We start from the raw sequence: 17307 nt of genomic DNA, 5'->3' as shown, positions 1-17307 counted from the left end.
GCCATTCACTTACTTTTACGTATAACATGTAATGAATTGTGTAACAATGAAGAATGCTTAATCAAATAATATAATTACAATATTGGTCAAATATTATTGAAATATTAAATACGCAAAACTTTTGAAGTTTTATCTAACAAATTAAGCCATTTTTGACTTGTTAACTCTGCAAAACTGACTAATGTTCCTTTTTAAGCTATCGTGATAGGTTTGTTCCAATTCCTAGCTAGTCCTTTTAATCATAAATGTCATTAATGTTGGGAAGGAAGATGAGAAGGCCTTATAGCTGACTGAATTGGGTAATAGATTGAATAGGACAAGTCAAAGCAGAAATGTATTGCATCCTTCAAAGAAAAGGATTCGGGGGTATGAGGGGAGGGAGTAACCAGATCTTGCCTTTTTGATCATACATCATATTTTATGAAAAACAATTTGATATTTTAATTAAATCAAGTTTGTTGGGAAAAGTCAGATTCGGATTATACGTATAACCAGAAGTGTTTGGCTTGATAATTTATTATAAATCCTTACTGGCGGGGTTATAAGATGCCTTTGATGTTGCTCATTGGTCTGTGACAATCATGTGACCCCAGCCACCTGTCATTACTCGGCCTTCGGCCTGGTCTTGGCTATGCTTACAATCTGGCGGGGGTGTGTGTGTGTGTGTGTTCTCGTTTTCAGTCTAGAGGTAGATGGGCTGTGGCAAAAATGGGCCTCAGTAATCCGGTACTGAGTGGGAGAATGAATAACTCCAGTGCTGGAATATGACACTAATATTGGGGGGGGGGGGGCGGGAGAGATCCTTCAGTAAAGGTGTTTCTGTGGAAAGAAATGCCAGTTATTGTTTTATGTCAGAGACCCTTCTTCAGAGCTGGGAGAAGAGTGGAGGGTCGGGAATCTAGGGGAAGAGTGTGCTCTAAGACAAAAGGCCAGGTAAAGGTGTATAGCTGTGGAAACTCACTTGGGCCGAGCTACACCTGTGTCTTTGGCTACCTGGAACAATCCATATTCCAGCCTTGTTCAGACCACTACCCTGGTTCTTTCTCTGATGCACTATTGACCGAGTTGCTGCACTGTTCCTGTGACTCCCACCCACAACTCAGATCTCATCACCTTCACTACCAGTGTCCAGCCTGACTTCACGTTTATGTGACCTCTGTCTCCATCTTGGGAGATACGATGGTAGTGGCTAGCTTTGAGTTCACAGCAACCCTCCTGAAACATCCTCTCTGTCTGCCTGCCGTAAGGACTCCATTCGTCCCAGTTTCTTTGTCATTCGTTCTACTGATGCAGTTCTTGCTCTGGTGCTTGTGAAACGTCCTCCTTCCTGAAACACGGCTGCACTCTGCCGTGTGGGATGAGACCTGTATTTCCTGTCCCACACTTTTCTCACCCCCTCTCCCCAGTCAGAACAAAGTTGGCGCTGCCCCTACTCTCCTTCTGCCCCACACCCTGACTCAAAGTGTTGTCCTTCCGAATTTCCACCTGTTCCAACATGATCCCATCACCAGTAACTCTTCTGCTCTCTTCCCCTTTCTGCACTTCAAGGGACTGCTGTCTTTGAGCCTCCTTCCTGCCCCTCCCTCCACTTCCCCCCTCCCATATGGCCAGAGGTTGTATTCATTCACTCCTTTCCTTCCTCACCACCCAGGGATGCGAACCACCGTTCCAGGTGAGGCAGTGATTTTTATTTGCCCTTCCATCTCGCTCTGCTGGATTTGGTGCTCACTCAAATGTGGTCTCCTCTGCACCTGGAGAAACCAAACGCAGATTAGGTGACCACTTAGTGGAGCTCCTGTACTCTATGTACAGGGATGACCCCGAGCTTCCTGCTGCTCCCAGTCTCGATCCGGCTCCCACTCCCATTCTAACCTCTGCCTGTTGACTCCTCTATTGCCCAGCAAAGAAGGACACCTTCTGTCTGGGCACTTTTCAGTTCCCTGCGAGGAACGCTGAGTTTTCCAACTCCAGGTCTCAGTGCTTCCCATTTTCATGCTGATATCCTTTTCTCACCTGCTTCTATAATTGAGATTAAAGATTAGCTTCATTTGTCGCAAGTACATCGAAACAAGACAGTGAAATACATCGGCTGCGTCAAATGTGCTGGAGGCAGCACGTGCGATTGTCATCATGTTTGCAGTGCCAACATAGTGTGCCCACAACTTATGAACCCTAGCCGATATGTCCTTGGAATGTGAGTGTCAAGTGTTTCTAGAAAGTATTGGGAACCAGAGACAAAAGAAAATAAAATTTAGAAGTAGTAGGAAGAATCCACTGATAGACCGGATGGAACCTGCTGCCTGAGCCCAGAACATCGGGAGGACCCAGCAGCATCACAGTGGCCGTCCGGGAGCAGCGCTGGAATCCACGGTAAGATGCTGAACTTGAAAGACTGTTCGATGGAGAAGCACACTGCTGTCACTGCGTCACGGGTCCGCGCGAGCTTCGCGTCACGTCACGTCACGGGGATCCTCGCACGCTGGCGCTGCTGGGAAATGGCGCCAGGTTTGAGAGCTCGGGAACCTTCGAGAAGGCACGCCCGCTTTGAAAACATAACGGCCTGTGAGGGAGGGGAGAGGGGCCGGTCGGAGTCCGTCTGCAAAGTCTGGGGAGGTAGCCAGTTTTTTCATCTAGGGTCCAGTGGTTGATGGAACTATCAGACTGCCGCACTTGTGAAAAATAAAAGGAGGAAAAGGAAAAGTTGTTTGGTCATTGACTGGAATCCAGTTTAAAAAAAACCTTCGGGTAGACGCATTCAATCTCTTTCAAGTTGGGAAGCTGTACATGTTCAAAGAAGACAAAGAAATCGACTGGACAGTGAGAGGAGACCAGCGCTCATGCAATCATGGGGAACATGCACAGACAGGGGCAGGAATTGAATCCCGATCTTGCAGCTCGTTCTGTAAAACATCACGCTAACCGCCATGCTATTGTGCCGCTCGGTACTCTGATTCTTTATCGGGTGATCTGTCTCCATGAGGTCATTTGTCTTGTAGCTCCCTGATCCACCAGCTCCATTGCAATAACTGTCTCCATCTCGGAAGTTCTTCTGAGGAAGGGTTCCTCATCCAAAATGTTGACTTTCCACGGGTGCTGTTTGACTAGCTGAGCTCCTCCAGCGCTGCGGCTTTACATCGAGGGGTAGTACATTGACAACTTCCTGTTTCTTGGACTTTATTGAGATGGTTGATAAATTCTTGTAGCTTTTCAGAATCGGGTTTATTATCACTGGCATGTGTCACAAAATGAGTTAACTTAGCAGCAGTACAATGCCATGCAAAATAATATAGAAAGAAAAAAGTAAATAAATTGCTATGAGTATATATGTATATTGAATAGATTGAAAATGGTGCAAAAATAGAAATAATAAAAGTGAGGTAGTGTTCATGGGTTCAATGTCCATTTTGGAATCAGATGGCAGAGGGGAAGAAGCTGTTCCTGAATCGCTGAGTGTGTGCCTTCAGGCTTCTGTACCTCCTACCTGATGGTAACAGTGGAAGAGGGCATGTCCTGGGTGATTGGGGGTGGGGGGTCCTTAATGGACACTGCCTTTATGAGACACCGTTCCTTGAAGATGTTTTGGATACAATGGAGACTAGTACCCAAGATGGAGCTGATTAATTTCTCGACTTTCTGTAACTTTCAGTCCTGTGCAGTAGCAGACAGTGATACAGCCTGTCAGAATGCTCTCCACAGTACATCTGTAGGTGTTTTCAGATTGGCATCCACACTTGTGGAGGATCACTTAATTGAATGAGTTGATCACAGTTCTATTTTATTTTGCAGGTGGGAAACTCCAAGTACTACAACTACACGTTATCTGTGAATGGTGCTGCGGAAAAGCACAGTAGCAACTACCAAAAGGACTATCTGACTGACCTCATAGTAAGGCACAGCCGTTCTGTATTCTGTTAGATCTGTATTGTGGAGCTATCAGGGACTTTACTTTTTATTTTTCTATAATGTAGAAGATCTTATAGTAAGTTTGAAAGAGTACAGAGAAAACTTACAAGGATGTCGCCAGGTCTGGAGAATCTGAGTTGTATGGAGAGATTGAATAGGTTGAGACAGTATTCCTTGGAACGTAGAAGATGGAGAGGAGATTTGACAGGGGTATACAAAATGATGAGGGCTATAGATGGGGTAAGTGCAAACAGGCTTTTTCCACTGAGATTGGGTGGAACTACAATCAGAAGTCATGGGTTAAGGGTGAGAAGTTTAAGGGGAACATGAAAGAAAACTTCTTGACCCAAAGGGTCATGAGTGTGGAGTGAACTGCCAGCACAAACAGTGCATCCAAACTCCATTTCAATGCTCGGGTAGGTACATGGATGGTAGGGGTTTGGAGGGCTATGGTCCCAGTGCAGGTCAATGGGAGAAGGCAGTTTAAATGGTTTTGGCATGGACTAGATGGGTTGAAGGGCCTGTTTCTGTGTTGTACCTCTCTATGATTTTATTGCTGAACTACAATCGAACATGACACAGCTTCAGGGACCTGTGGGTATATGTATGATCTTGTTTAATCAACAATTCACAGGCTGTTGGTTTGAGCCTTGAGGAATAACTTGAATATTTTCTTAATTTGGATAGTGGCATATTCAGGTAAAAACTAGTCTACTTTGCTAAACCACATGTTTGATTATAATTCTTTTCAGCCCACGGTGATATGTCTGTGCCAATCTTCAGCTGGTGACTTTGACCATGGTAACCCCTGACGTTGGAAAGAAGAGCTGAGATTGCTGTACAGCTGAGCGAACTTGGATTTGGTACATCCGTTACTGAGGAACCTCAAATCAAAATGTATTTTGTTCGCTCAAGTGAATTAGGCTTGGGGAAGGGGCATTGTAGGAGAGAAAGAAAGCGTTTACATTTGCATGCTGATGCATTTTGTCCCTTTTATTAAAATAAGCAACCTTTAAAATTAGTAATTTAACAAAATGTTGCTTTTCTGTCGCGGTGATTTTTTTTCAAGGTTAGGAAGGAGTTGTCTGTTCAGGCTTGGTTTGCAACTGTTGGAAAGCTCTCTAGGAGCTGCTGATTCTTCTGGACTGTATACCTTTCTGGAACCAGTCTGTCTCGGGTAGCTTCAGAACATTGTGGCTGCATTTAATATTCACAATTGGTGGTTCAGACTTGAGCTCGGGAAGACTGATCCATGACCAGAGTTGTACTGTGCGCTGCCCTGGAGGATGGGAATGTTTCAGCTGAAACATTTGAAATACGTGGTTGATTTTTTTTTGTGTGGTCACTTTTGGATTTGAGTCCCAGGAAGGGAGTATGATGTGTATTCTAATGAGAGATTGCAGATCTAAAATTTAAAAAAAACCTTTTGTCTCCTCTCCACATTCATTGTTTCTTTACTATCTTTAACAATTTACTTTAACCTGAAATATTGGCTTTCTGTTTTTGGTGAGCAGTAGAAAGTAAGTTTGTCCAATTTAGAACATAGAAATCTACAGCACATTACAGGCCCTTCGGCCCACAATGTTGTGCTGACCATGTAACCTACTCTAGAAACTGCCCAGAATTTCCATATTGATGACCCTCTATTTTTCTAAGCTCCATGTGCCTATCTAAGAGCCTCTTAAAAGACCCTATTGTATCCACCTCCACCACCATCGCTGGCAGTGCATTCCACGCACCCACCCCTCTGTGTGGGGGAGAAACTTACCCCTGACATACCCTCTGTACCTTCTTCCAAGCACCTTAAAACCATGCCCCCTGGGCGAACCTCAGTCTGATCATCGCTGCCCTTTGTACAGGCAAACCGCTCCGTGGAGTTTCTGGAGTCCAGGAGTCGCCATGTTCCATTCTTCATGGCACTGGCCACACCAGCCTGTCACTCCCCCTGGACCGCGGCTCCCAAGTACAGCAAGTCCTTCAACAGCACCAAGGCTCCACGCCACGGAAGTTTCAATGTCCACGGAAAGGTGAGTGGAACAAATACAGCCACTCGTGGAGCTCTGCAGGGGGAATTAGGAACATTTTAAGAAGCTCAAAGATTATTTTTCAGGGTTATTGGTAGTTCTTGAAATCACTTATCTTGCTTTCAGAAGTTGGAGGGAGTTTTGTTATTCAGCTGTCAAGTTGAGTCCGACTCCTCGTGACCTCATGGACCATAGGATCGATAGGGTTTCCATGACAAGATACGGAAGTAGGTTGCCAGGCCTTTCTTCCGCGCAGACACTGCTGCCCAGGTTGGGACTTGGCTGGGTTTGAACTCAGGATCATCTGCCTTGAAGTCCAATGTTGCTGCCACTACACCACCAGCCAGCCCGAGGGGGTAGATCAGCACAAATACTGGAGCAGCATTTTCTTCATGACATACTACACCTGTTCTGAGTTGTTTGCTAATCTATGCTTTTCAGATCTGCTTGATTTTTGTTTTGCCATGAAGTTGAACAGTGAGAGCTAGTTTTAAATTGTAATTATCAATAACTGCCAATAGATGGCAGGAGAAACCAGGAGATGTTTAAGTTAATGCACTTGTTTAAGTGCCTGTTGGTCACTTAAGAATTAACATTATATTTAAACCAATCCCCCTTGAGTTTTACTAATTAGTTTCATTAATCATCAGGGAGACTACAATAACCCTTTTAGTTTCATGAACAGGGTTCAAAGTTCGTCCTGTGACCTGAATTAGCATTAATGTTGGCCGGGGAATTTGGATAAGATGTAACTGCAATTGTATCTAACCTGGAGTTTAAGATAGTTTGTGCTCACCCCCACAGAACAAACACTGGCTGATCCGACAGGCTAAAACACCCATGAAGAACACTTCCATTGAATTTTTGGACAATGTTTATAGAAGAAGGTACTATGTTCTCTCATTTCAAAATCCGAACCTATTGTGGATCAAGTGGTAGAGTTCTCTACCCTATGGAGTTTGCAGTCCTGAATTTGGTTTAATTTCACACCAGACAATGAAGGCAAATCATTTCCAGCAATATCAAAGCAATTGATTTTTTTATTTTCTAAGATGAAGTGAGGCATGTCTAGAACTACAGGTGACAAATCCAAAATTATGAGTCTTAGACTGCTACACCACAGACACGGGGTCCTTGGCCCATTAGGCAGTTTTAAGTCATAATGCAGTGGGATTGGTTCACTTGTCTTTTAGTTGTCACACCAAAAATTTTAGTTCCCCTGCGATTACTGAGAGTTTGAACTGGTCGGGTGATTGTTGTAACTGAAGCGGAGTGCCCAAACTATTAATGACTTTCACCACCTTCCAGTCAAGGGTTTTTGATCATGCCATTTGATTTTGGTTGGTTGCTATTGGTGCTGATTGTGCAGTTGCCTGCTAAATCTTCTGCAATCCATCTTTATCTGTTACTGCTATAGTTCCCACTTTCATTCCATCACAATCTTTTTGTCCCTGAACCCCAACTACTGCTTTCTGGTCTGTTTCCTGGCAGGTTAAAGATGAGTGGAGTTAATCCGTAGGACGCCTCTTGCAGCAATCTATCAAGACCCCAAAGGATTAGTGATTCTTTCAGCCCGTGTTGGCATGTGATCAGTTATTCTCCAGCCAAGTGCCGGACTATCCCACAATTTTCGACCTGTTCAGTCCCCGCAAAGTGATCTTGTGTCTGCAGACGGGTTGCTTGCTCAAAGTCAAGTTTATTGCCATATGCTCAGAGTACATAATGCTCGGGTATAATGGAAAAACTTGCTTGGGAAGCATCATGCATAGCATTGTGCAAGCAGCATACACAAGAAAAACAGACTTAAACTATACACCATTTTTACTTGAGTTCAGAGATCAGTTCAGGGTCAGAAGGTGGGTGGGGGTCAGGGAAGGGAGGAAGAAGAATTGGAAGGGGGGATTGAAGTAAAAGCTGGGAAATTGATTGGTGAAAGAGGTAAAGGGCTGGAGAAGGGGGAACCTGATGGGAGAGGATGGCAGACTATGGAAGAAGGGGAAGGAACTGGAGCACTTGAAGGGGTGATGGACAGCTGAGGTGAGAGGGGAAACAGGAATGGGAATGGTGAAAGGATGGGGGGGCAATTACCGGCACTTTGAGAAATTGATGTTCCAGCCATTTGACTGGACACTACCCAGATGGAATATAAGGTGTTTCTCCTCCAACCTGAGTGTGGCCTCATCATGGCAGCAGAGGTGGCCGTCACTGACAATCTACTAACCTATATATCTTTGGAATCTGGGAAGAAATCAGAGCACCCAGAGAAAACCCACACTGTCACAGGCAGAACGTACCTAGACAGTGATAAGAATTAAACCCAGGTCGCTACTCTACTGTGCTGCTCTATTTTCACAAGAACATTCAAAATAAACTTATTATCTAAGTAACTATGTTTCTGTATACTACCTTGAGATTCATTCATTGAAGGTCACTATATTAAACAAATGAACAGTCCCAAGTCAAATGGAATGCAGTCTTGGCCATGAGCTTTCTGTGGGCAGTTTCTGCAGTGTATCCAGCAGCTCTTGCTGCACAAGTGCAGTGAATGAGGTAGCTTCGGCTTGTACTGCAAACCTGCCAATTTCCTGCAAGCTGCTTAACTTCCTCCTGTTCTCACCAGGTGGCAGACTCTGCTCTCTGTGGATGACCTGGTCGAGAAGGTGATCAATAAACTAGAGGAAGTGAAGGAGCTGAACAACACCTACATATTCTATACATCCGACAACGGCTACCACACAGGTTGGTTTGGTACCATAGATCCTGTAGTATCACTAATCCTGCTCATGAGTTTTGCATTAATGTAAGCCAGTAGCTAATACACTGTGTATTGAAGATTTTGTTACATTTGTTGGATCTGACTACTTAATTCTTGGATAAAACTATTTAATTGTTACTTTCTTTGTAGTTTAACAATTAATTATCTGCTTGTATTTTAAGTAATCTATTATTTATATTATATGTAAAAAAAAAATTGTAAGCTTCTCTTGGCAAGACGCACAATGCTGGGGGAACTCTGCAGGTCAGGCAGTATCAATGGAAATGAATAAGCAGTTGATGTTTCATGCCGAGACCCACCTTCAGGACTGAAGAGGGAAGATTCCAGAATAAAAGTATGGGGGGGGGGAGGGGGAGATTCCCTTGGTGCCCTATGTATGAATAAAGCTTTCTCATTGGTTGACTCTTATCTCCGAGTTTAAATGGTGTTTTTGCAATGGGTATAAAAGAGCTGACCACAAGGCCAGTGCCATCTTTGTCTTCGTCTTTAAGCCTTTTGCTACTAGATTCTACCCCTGTTACTGTCCGTTTTCAATTTCCCTTGTTTTATCAATGTTTAATAAAGCTATTGTTAAGCGACAAGTTTCCTGCCTCTTCCCTGATATCCGAAAGAACTGTGGATTAAAATCTCAGAATCTAATGCATCTTTGTGAAGTTTTATTTGTGCTTGCTTTGTACATTTGACACCTAGTGATCTTGCAATGAAGGTGGGAATTTCCTTTCGAAGAATGTGACATCAGAAGCTGCTTGTCGCTGTGTCGGAGAGAAGCCATGATATGCAGATATTGTTGCAATTGTCTTTTCAGACTTGTCAACCTAAATTAGCTTCTACCCTAAATGTGCACGTGCTGCTGGAAAATGCAATGGAATGTTTCCCGAGTGAAGTGCCAACACTCTCCATCGATCACAGGGTGTTGTTGGTGACTAATACGAGGTGGCCTCGTATCGCTAGTTCTAAGAGCACTGGAAAGCCACTGAGTCGCTCCAGTAGGTTTATGACTAGCTGTTCACAAAACCTGGAGCTGGGTAGGGTTGTGAATGACAAGGCAGGAATATGTTGTGAAGACGTTTATTTATTGAAATGCAGTGTGAAATAAGCCCTTCGAGCCACACTGCCCAGCAATCCCCTGATTTAACCCTAGCCTAATCATGGGACAATTTACAATGACCGATTAACCTGGTGTGTCTTTGGACTGTGGGAGGAAACTGGAGAAAACATACAAACTCCTTACAGGCAATGGCAGAACTGAACCTGGGTTGCTGGTGCTGATCGCTACACTGCCCCTGCTCCCTCTGAACACGGGTGCTCCCCTGTGCACCTGGGAGAGGCGAGAGACCCATAGTTAGGGTTTTTTTTTTAATTGGGTTCTCAGTTTGTGGAGGCAGTTGCATCTAGGAGAGGGAGCATTGCTGGCCCAGAATATTGACTGTTTACTTCCCTGCCGAGGAGGGAAGACTGACCCGTGTTCCTCCAGCATTTTGCGCGTGCAGCATTAACGCTGGGTTCTGTTTGCAGGGCAGTTCTCCCTCCCCATCGACAAGCGGCAGCTCTATGAGTTCGATATCCGAGTACCGTTGCTGGTTCGTGGACCAGGCATCAAACCCAAGCAGAGCATTAAGGTGTGTACTGGCTTCTCCCAGCAGTTTACCTGCTCATTTGACATGTGAGTTCCATCCGGGCACATAACTGCATTGGAATTGGCGATCGCTGAGCTTACGTACTGCAGGGAAACATTGGTTTGCTCTGGTTAGGCTGCAGTTGGAGTTTTGTGTGCAATTCTCTTTGCCCATCTTCAGGAAGCTAGTGGAAGGTTTGGAGAGGATGTAGAAGTTTACCAGGGAGCTGCCTAGATCAGACGGCGTATGTTATGAAGAGGAGCTATATAATAATGCTTTGAGAGACAGTCTTCTTCCCACTGCAGAAATGTCAAACACGAGAGGGCATGCATTTAAGGTGGGAGGGAGAAAATTTGAAAGAGATGTGTGCAGGCAGGTTTTGTGTCTTAGTAGTAGGCTGTGGGGGTAGTGTTGGAAACTCATACATACAGTAGCAGCGTTTAAGAGGCTTTTAGATGAGCACATATTCATGAAGGGAGGCAGAAGTGATTTAACTTGGCATTATGTTCAGTACAGACTTTGTGAGCTGAAGGGTTAGTTCTTGTGTGGAACTTTTAACGTGAGTACTATTTTAAAGTTGCAATGAATTATGGATGTCACCTTCAATTTTGAAACGCAGTCAGTCTTGGCCACAACAGGAGTAACATCAGGCACCGAGCGCCCAGGAACACTTGTACAAGACGGAGTCATGTGCTTCACTGGGATTACATAGATCTTCTCAGCTGTGTGCTGTTGTACAACGATTAACAGAATTGCATCTGTTCCCCTCTCCGGGCAGGAACCTGTGCTCAATATAGACTTGGCTCCTACATTCTTGGACATTGCTGGGAGTGATGAACCGAAGGGCATGGATGGAAGGTCTTTCCTGCCACTCGTGGTGAGTGCACTGTGCAGTGGTGAGGGGCTCTAAGGCAACGCACACACAATGTTGGACGGTTTCAGTGGGTCAGGTGGCATATACTGGAAATCTGGAGTGACACAAGAATTGGAGTTACCTTGTTTTAAGATGGAATAGTTCCCACCTGACTGAAGTGTTAATAAAATTTGTCACTGCGCTTTGGTATTGTGTGAGTATCTGATAACATTAAATCTTTCGTTCCGTTCTGGTTTCTGGAACACTGAAACCATTTCTAGAAGGTCATGACATGGTGCTGTCGGAGAGAGGAGCCTAGAGTCACACCCCTCCCCAATCCTAAATACTAACAAGTTCTGCCAACTTAATTTCAATAGTATTGGTTATTTTTGCACAATATGAACTCGTTATCTTTCTGCCTCTTGGAGGGGAAGGATTCTTGCACTGGTCACCCTGGTTACAGTCACAGAAGGAGCAGCCATCTTTATACCAGATAATGGGATGCTTAGTCCTAATACAGGGAAGTTTCATGGATGCTCACAGACCATGTACTGAGTGTTTGGGTGGGGAGGAAGTGAGGTGTGTGGAAAGCGCTCTCTCCCAGATAATCCAAGTATGCTGTTGGCAGCAATTGTTTTCGGTAAATTCCTTTTGAAATCCATGCTGTTGCTGTTCTACCTGAAGGCTTGTGGCAAAATCCCGCAGTAGTTCCTGTACCCCTTTTTACCCCTAAAGGTCACTCTGCCCTCCCACATCTCCTTCATCTCAGATTCAGACTGGTTAAAAACTTTAAAATATGGTAGCCTCCAACCTGATGGCATGAATATTGATTTCTCTAACTTCTGTAAATGCCCCTCCTCCCCTTCTTACCCCATCCCAAATTTATTTATTATTATTTTTTCTCTCTTTCCCTCTCACAATAACTCCTTGCCTATTCTCCATCTTCCTCTGGTACTCCCCTCCCCCTTTCTTGCTTCCAAGGCCTTCTGTCCTATGACACTCCCCCTTCTCCAGCCTTGTATCCCTTTTGCCAATCAACTGTCCAGCTCTTGGCTCCATCCCTCTCCCCTCTCCCCTCTCCCCTCTCCCCTCTCCCCTCTCCCCTCTCCCCTCTCCCCTCTCCCCTCTCCCCTCTCCCCTCTCCCCTCTCCCCTCTCCCCTCTCCCCTCTCCCCTCTCCCCTCTCCCCTCTCCCCTCTCCCCTCTCCCCTCTCCCCTCTCCCCTCTCCCCTCTCCCCTCTCCCCTCTCCCCTCTCCCCTCTCCCCTCTCCCCTCTCCCCTCTCCCCTCTCCCCTCTCCCCTCTCCCCTCTCTCCCTCTCCCCTCTCCCCTCTCCCCTCTCCCCTCTCCCCTCTCCCCTCTCCCCTCTCCCCTCTCCCCTCTCCCCTCTCCCCTCTCCCCTCTCCCCTCTCCCCTCTCCCCTCTCCCCTCTCCCCTCTCCCCTCTCCCCTCTCCCCTCTCCCCTCTCCCCTCTCCCCTCTCCCCTCTCCCCTCTCCCCTCTCCCCTCTCCCTCTCCCCTCTCCCCTCTCCCCTCTCCCCTCTCCCCTCTCCCCTCTCCCCTCTCCCCTCTCCCCTCTCCCCTCTCCCCTCTCCCCTCTCCCCTCTCCCCTCTCCCCTCTCCCCTCTCCCCTCTCCCCTCTCCCCTCTCCCCTCTCCCCTCTCCCCTCTCCCCTCTCCCCTCTCCCCTCTCCCCTCTCCCCTCTCCCCTCTCCCCTCTCCCCTCCCCTCCCCTCTCCCCTCTCCCCTCTCCCCTCTCCCCTCTCCCCTCTCCCCTCTCCCCTCTCCCCTCTCCCCTCTCCCCTCCATCCAGAATATTGTATGTTTCTCTGAACTTCTGGATGCTCAAGTCCATTTTGTTTACTCTAGAGAGTGGAGTTGTCTGAACACCTTTCTGTTTGCATTGGTATTTATCCCAGGTCCCTTCGCAGACTAAAAGCAAGTGGCGCACTGACTTCCTGGTGGAATACACAGGGGAAGGTCATGACAAGAGTGACCCTTCATGCCCCCACGTAGGGCCTGGTGAGGCTGTGAGTACTTGTCACTGGCTTGTATTTTGTAGGCTTGCTTAATGTAGGGAAGACACACTCAATAAATATGAGCAATGCACTTTTTTTGCAGAATACTTCTCTTATAATAAAGACTTTATTTCTAAGTGGCTTATTACTTTTGTAACTGAAACATTGCTGTGTGTGGGTGGCAGATGAAGAAAGGTGACTGAAACATCAGACCAACTCGTTCAATGGCACTTGATAAAGACATCGCTGGGATAAGATTTGCAGGCAAAATTAATTGTGCTGTTGTGTTTCAAGGGCAAATTCTTAAAAATAACAATGGGTTTAGGACTGCGAATATTTCAATAATCTTGGGCTTTTATCCAAGGAAACTGTGTGTGTGTGGGTGGGGGGAATTGGGCATTTCTCTGCTGCAATGGTGGTGATTGAGTGTCTGAGACTCCCCTGTGGTGTGCTGGGTGGTGGTTGTGTACCAAAGGTGCGTCTGCTCTGGGGCCAACACTTGTATAAAGTGCTGGAGGGTGTTTGGTGCCTGAGAAACCAAGTTTGTCACCGACATATGCTAGTGATATTAAATCGGATTCTGAGGGAGAGGGTGAATGATTAAATCTTGCTCATGGCTGGAATTTGCTCAGAGTTCCTACAATGAGATAGAGCCTGCAGGTCAACAAAGGGCTCCAACGTATGAATTTGTATTAAAAAAAAATCAGGAAACTTTTAAAACACATTCATTTCTCCTTCCTAGGAATGTTTTCCAGACTGTGTGTGTGAGGATGCTTTCAACAACACCTACGCCTGTGTCCGGACACTATCCCAAAGCAATCTGCAGTACTGTGAGTTTGCAGACTATGAGGTGAGTGAAGTATATCCTGCCATTGTACTTCCATCACTGTGCTTTCTGTGCCTCCCACTTTCCATAACTTTAAATATACCTTTTGAAAGTCAGAAATGTATACAATATACATCCTGAAATTCTTTTTCTTCGCAAACATCCACAAAAACAGAGGAGTACCTTAAAGAATAAATGACAGTTAAAACATTAGAACCCCAAAGCCCCCCCACGCACAAGCAGTAGCAAGGCAATGATCCCCCCTACCCCTACCAGCAAAAAAAGCATCAGCATCCTTCACCGAGCACTCAAGCATGCAGCAAAGCATCAATAAAGACACAGACTTGCAGTACCCCAAAGACTACTCGTTCATCCGTTAATTCGACATGCCACAGGCGCTCGCTCTCTCCCTAATAAGGGAAAAAGAGGTGTCCCATGTCACAGCGAGAGGGGAGACATAACAAACAACTTGCTGATTTACGATGTTAAAAGTCCATTGCGTCGCTTTTTCCGAGTGCTGTTCCCAGAGAGTTGGTCCCAGCATGGCTCGGCTTGGCGCGGTTCTCCAGACACACAACCCCCGGCAGCTAACCCGCTGCTCCCGATGTTCTGTGTTCTCCCGCGACACTTCAGTCAGGGGCACCGGCCTAGAAACAGCCCGTTGCCAGAGCCACGAAAATCCAGAACCCTGAAGGCGCGCTAGTCTTCCAGGCCACATCCTTAGGCGATCAAAAAGCGGCCGGTCGTGAAGCCCTGAGAGTGGATCCATTTCCTGCAAAGGATCAAAGCCAAGAGTGTAACTCCAGGTCAGGGTCTTCAAAAGAACCTTGAAAAGGAAAAAAGAGATACCAAAGATAGAAATGGAGCTGTTTCCAAAGATGTAAGCAAAGGAGTCACTGTTTAGCACCATCTTGACTTCGCTCCACCTCCAGAAGTACAAAGTAGAATACTTTATAGTGATTATTATCTCCTTAATTTGAAACCTGTAAATATCAGTGAGGAATCAGGTACTGGACTTCCTGTAGGTTTCACCATGTTAGCTTGTATTAATTTTGTTGTTTCTTTCCCCTCTACCTTTTAGAATTTTGTTGAAGTCTATAACTTGACTGCTGATGCATATCAATTAACCAATATCCGCAAGCTTGTGAATCCCACACTACTTGTTAAGATGAACCAGAGACTGATTAAACTGGAGTCTTGTTCAGGCGTTGACTGTTGGACCATTCAGAGCGAGGAGGATCGGTGAGTTTGCGCACGAGGTCACATTGCATTCCTATCCCACAATCCCACACTTCTGCTCGGGTACGGACAACTTGTCAAGATACAAGAATGCAAGAAAATAAGAGCAGGTTAATCAAACCAGTGGGACTGGTGGGCTGAAATAGTACTGTAAGGAATGAATTTGAATGGATCAGGACCTGGAGCTATGATGCTGTGGCCATTTACAAAGATGACTGGGATAGGGATAGGACTGGCAGCTGGGTTTTAGAAGGTAGAGTGTAAGGTAAAAGGTGGTATACTAGCATTACTAATTTGGAAGAGAATATCACTGCTGCAGTCCTCCCCAGAGGGCTGATCACTTGAAGCAATATGGGGAAACTGAAGATAAGGGAAGTCTAGTCACTCTGGGGATTATGTTATAGGCTTCCCAGTAGCTACTGGGCGGGGGGGGGGGGGATATGTGGAAAGACGTAGAGCATTATTTATATTGTAATGGGTGACTAATTTCCAGAATATTGACTGGGTCTTCCTTAGTACAAAGAGACTGAGATGGGCAGAAGTTTTTCAGTGCATTCAGGAGGATTTTGTTCATACTAACCTTGATTTGGAAATGAACCTGGCCAGCTGGCTGGCCTCTGAGAGGGAGAGCGTTTTGGAAACAATGATCACAACTCCTTGGGCTTTAAGATGGTTACATACATGGCCAAGTCTGGATTTGCAGTGAAGTACTGAAGTAAGGGAGGGAAAATTGTGCCGACATTGGACAGGAGCTGGGGGCGGGGTGTGTGCGGGAGAGCTAACTGACAGCAGCTGCTTTTGGGCAAGACAACATCTGATATGTGAGCAACACAAAATGCTGGAGGAACTCATCAGGCCGGGCAGCATCTGTGAGGGGGTGGAGGGGCAAGTACAGTTGATGTTTTGGGCCGAGACCCCTTGGCAGGACTGGAGGAAAACAAGATGAATAGATTTGAAAGGTTGGGGGAGAGGGGAGAGAAATACCAGGTGATAGGTGAAACTTGAAGGGGATGAAGCAAAGAGCTGGGAAGTTGATTGGTAAAATAGACAGAAGGCAATGGAAGAAAGGGGGGGTGCAGTTTGGAGCACCAGAGGGAGGGGATGGGTGGGCAAGGATATAATATGAGAGAGGAACAAGGGGATGTGAAATGGTGAGGGGTGGGTGGTGGAGGTGTTACTGGAAGTTTGAGAAATCGATGTTCATGCCATCTGGTTGGAAGCTACCCAAACAATACAAGGTGTTGTTCCTCCAACCTGAGTGTTCTTCCTTCCTCACTACCATTCAGGGCCCCAAACAGTCAGTCCGGGTGAGGCAACACTTCACCTGTGAGTCTGCTGGGGTCATATACTGTGCTTGGCGCTCCCAGTGTGGCCTCTTGTATATCGGTGAGATCTGACGTAGATTGGGAGACCGCTTCACGGAGGTGTCTATGCTCCCTTCGCCAGAACAAGCAGGATCTCCCAGTGGCCACCCATTATAATTCCCCTTCCCATTCCGATATGTCAATCCATGGCCTCCACTGTCAGGATAAGGCCACACTTAGATTGAAGGAGCAACACCTTGTACTCCATTTGGGTAGCCTCCAACCTGATGGCATGAATATCGATTTCTCAAACTTTCAGTAATGCCTCCACCCCCACTTCACCCTTTCCCATTTCTTTGACCCCCTCATGTTATCTCCTTGCCAGCCCATCACCTCCCTCTGGTGCTCCTCCCCCGCACCCCCCACTTCTTCCATGGCCTTCTGTCTCTTTCACCAATCAACTTCCTAGCTCTTTGCTTCATCCCTCCCCCTCCAAGTTTCACCTATCACCTGGTGTTTCTCTCCCCTCCCCCCCCCACCTTTCAAATCTACTCCTCTGCTTTATTTCTCTAGTCCTGCCGAAGGGTTTCAGCCTGAAATATCAACTCTACTCTTTTCCATAGAAGCTGCCAGGCCTGCTGAGTTCCTCCAGCATTTTGTGTGTATTGTCTGCATGGACTTCAGTATGGTATTTACCAGGTCCCTCAAGGTCGTGATACAGAAGAAGATGCATCGGGTCCATGGTGCCCTAT

At 46.2% G+C, this 17307-nt stretch overlaps 1 protein-coding gene across 1 annotated transcript in view; it reads left to right on the top strand.

Annotated features, from left to right (window-relative positions):
• The window catches only part of gnsb (glucosamine (N-acetyl)-6-sulfatase (Sanfilippo disease IIID), b), a 54414-nt gene that overhangs the window by 34692 nt on the left and 2415 nt on the right, over positions 1–17307 (top strand). The window contains exons 5-13 of the mRNA XM_063056835.1: positions 3787–3885; positions 5763–5930; positions 6732–6814; positions 8548–8666; positions 10219–10322; positions 11098–11196; positions 13088–13198; positions 13929–14036; positions 15094–15254. Of these exons, the coding sequence (XP_062912905.1) occupies positions 3787–3885; positions 5763–5930; positions 6732–6814; positions 8548–8666; positions 10219–10322; positions 11098–11196; positions 13088–13198; positions 13929–14036; positions 15094–15254 (1052 nt within the window). The remainder of the gene's footprint in view (positions 1–3786; positions 3886–5762; positions 5931–6731; positions 6815–8547; positions 8667–10218; positions 10323–11097; positions 11197–13087; positions 13199–13928; positions 14037–15093; positions 15255–17307) is intronic.

Source organism: Mobula hypostoma, chromosome 8, assembly GCF_963921235.1.
Source record: "Mobula hypostoma chromosome 8, sMobHyp1.1, whole genome shotgun sequence".
In the NCBI taxonomy this organism is placed as follows: Eukaryota; Metazoa; Chordata; class Chondrichthyes; order Myliobatiformes; family Myliobatidae; genus Mobula; species Mobula hypostoma.
Note: the sequence above shows the minus strand (reverse complement) of the source record. Positions and strands in the feature narration are given on the sequence as shown.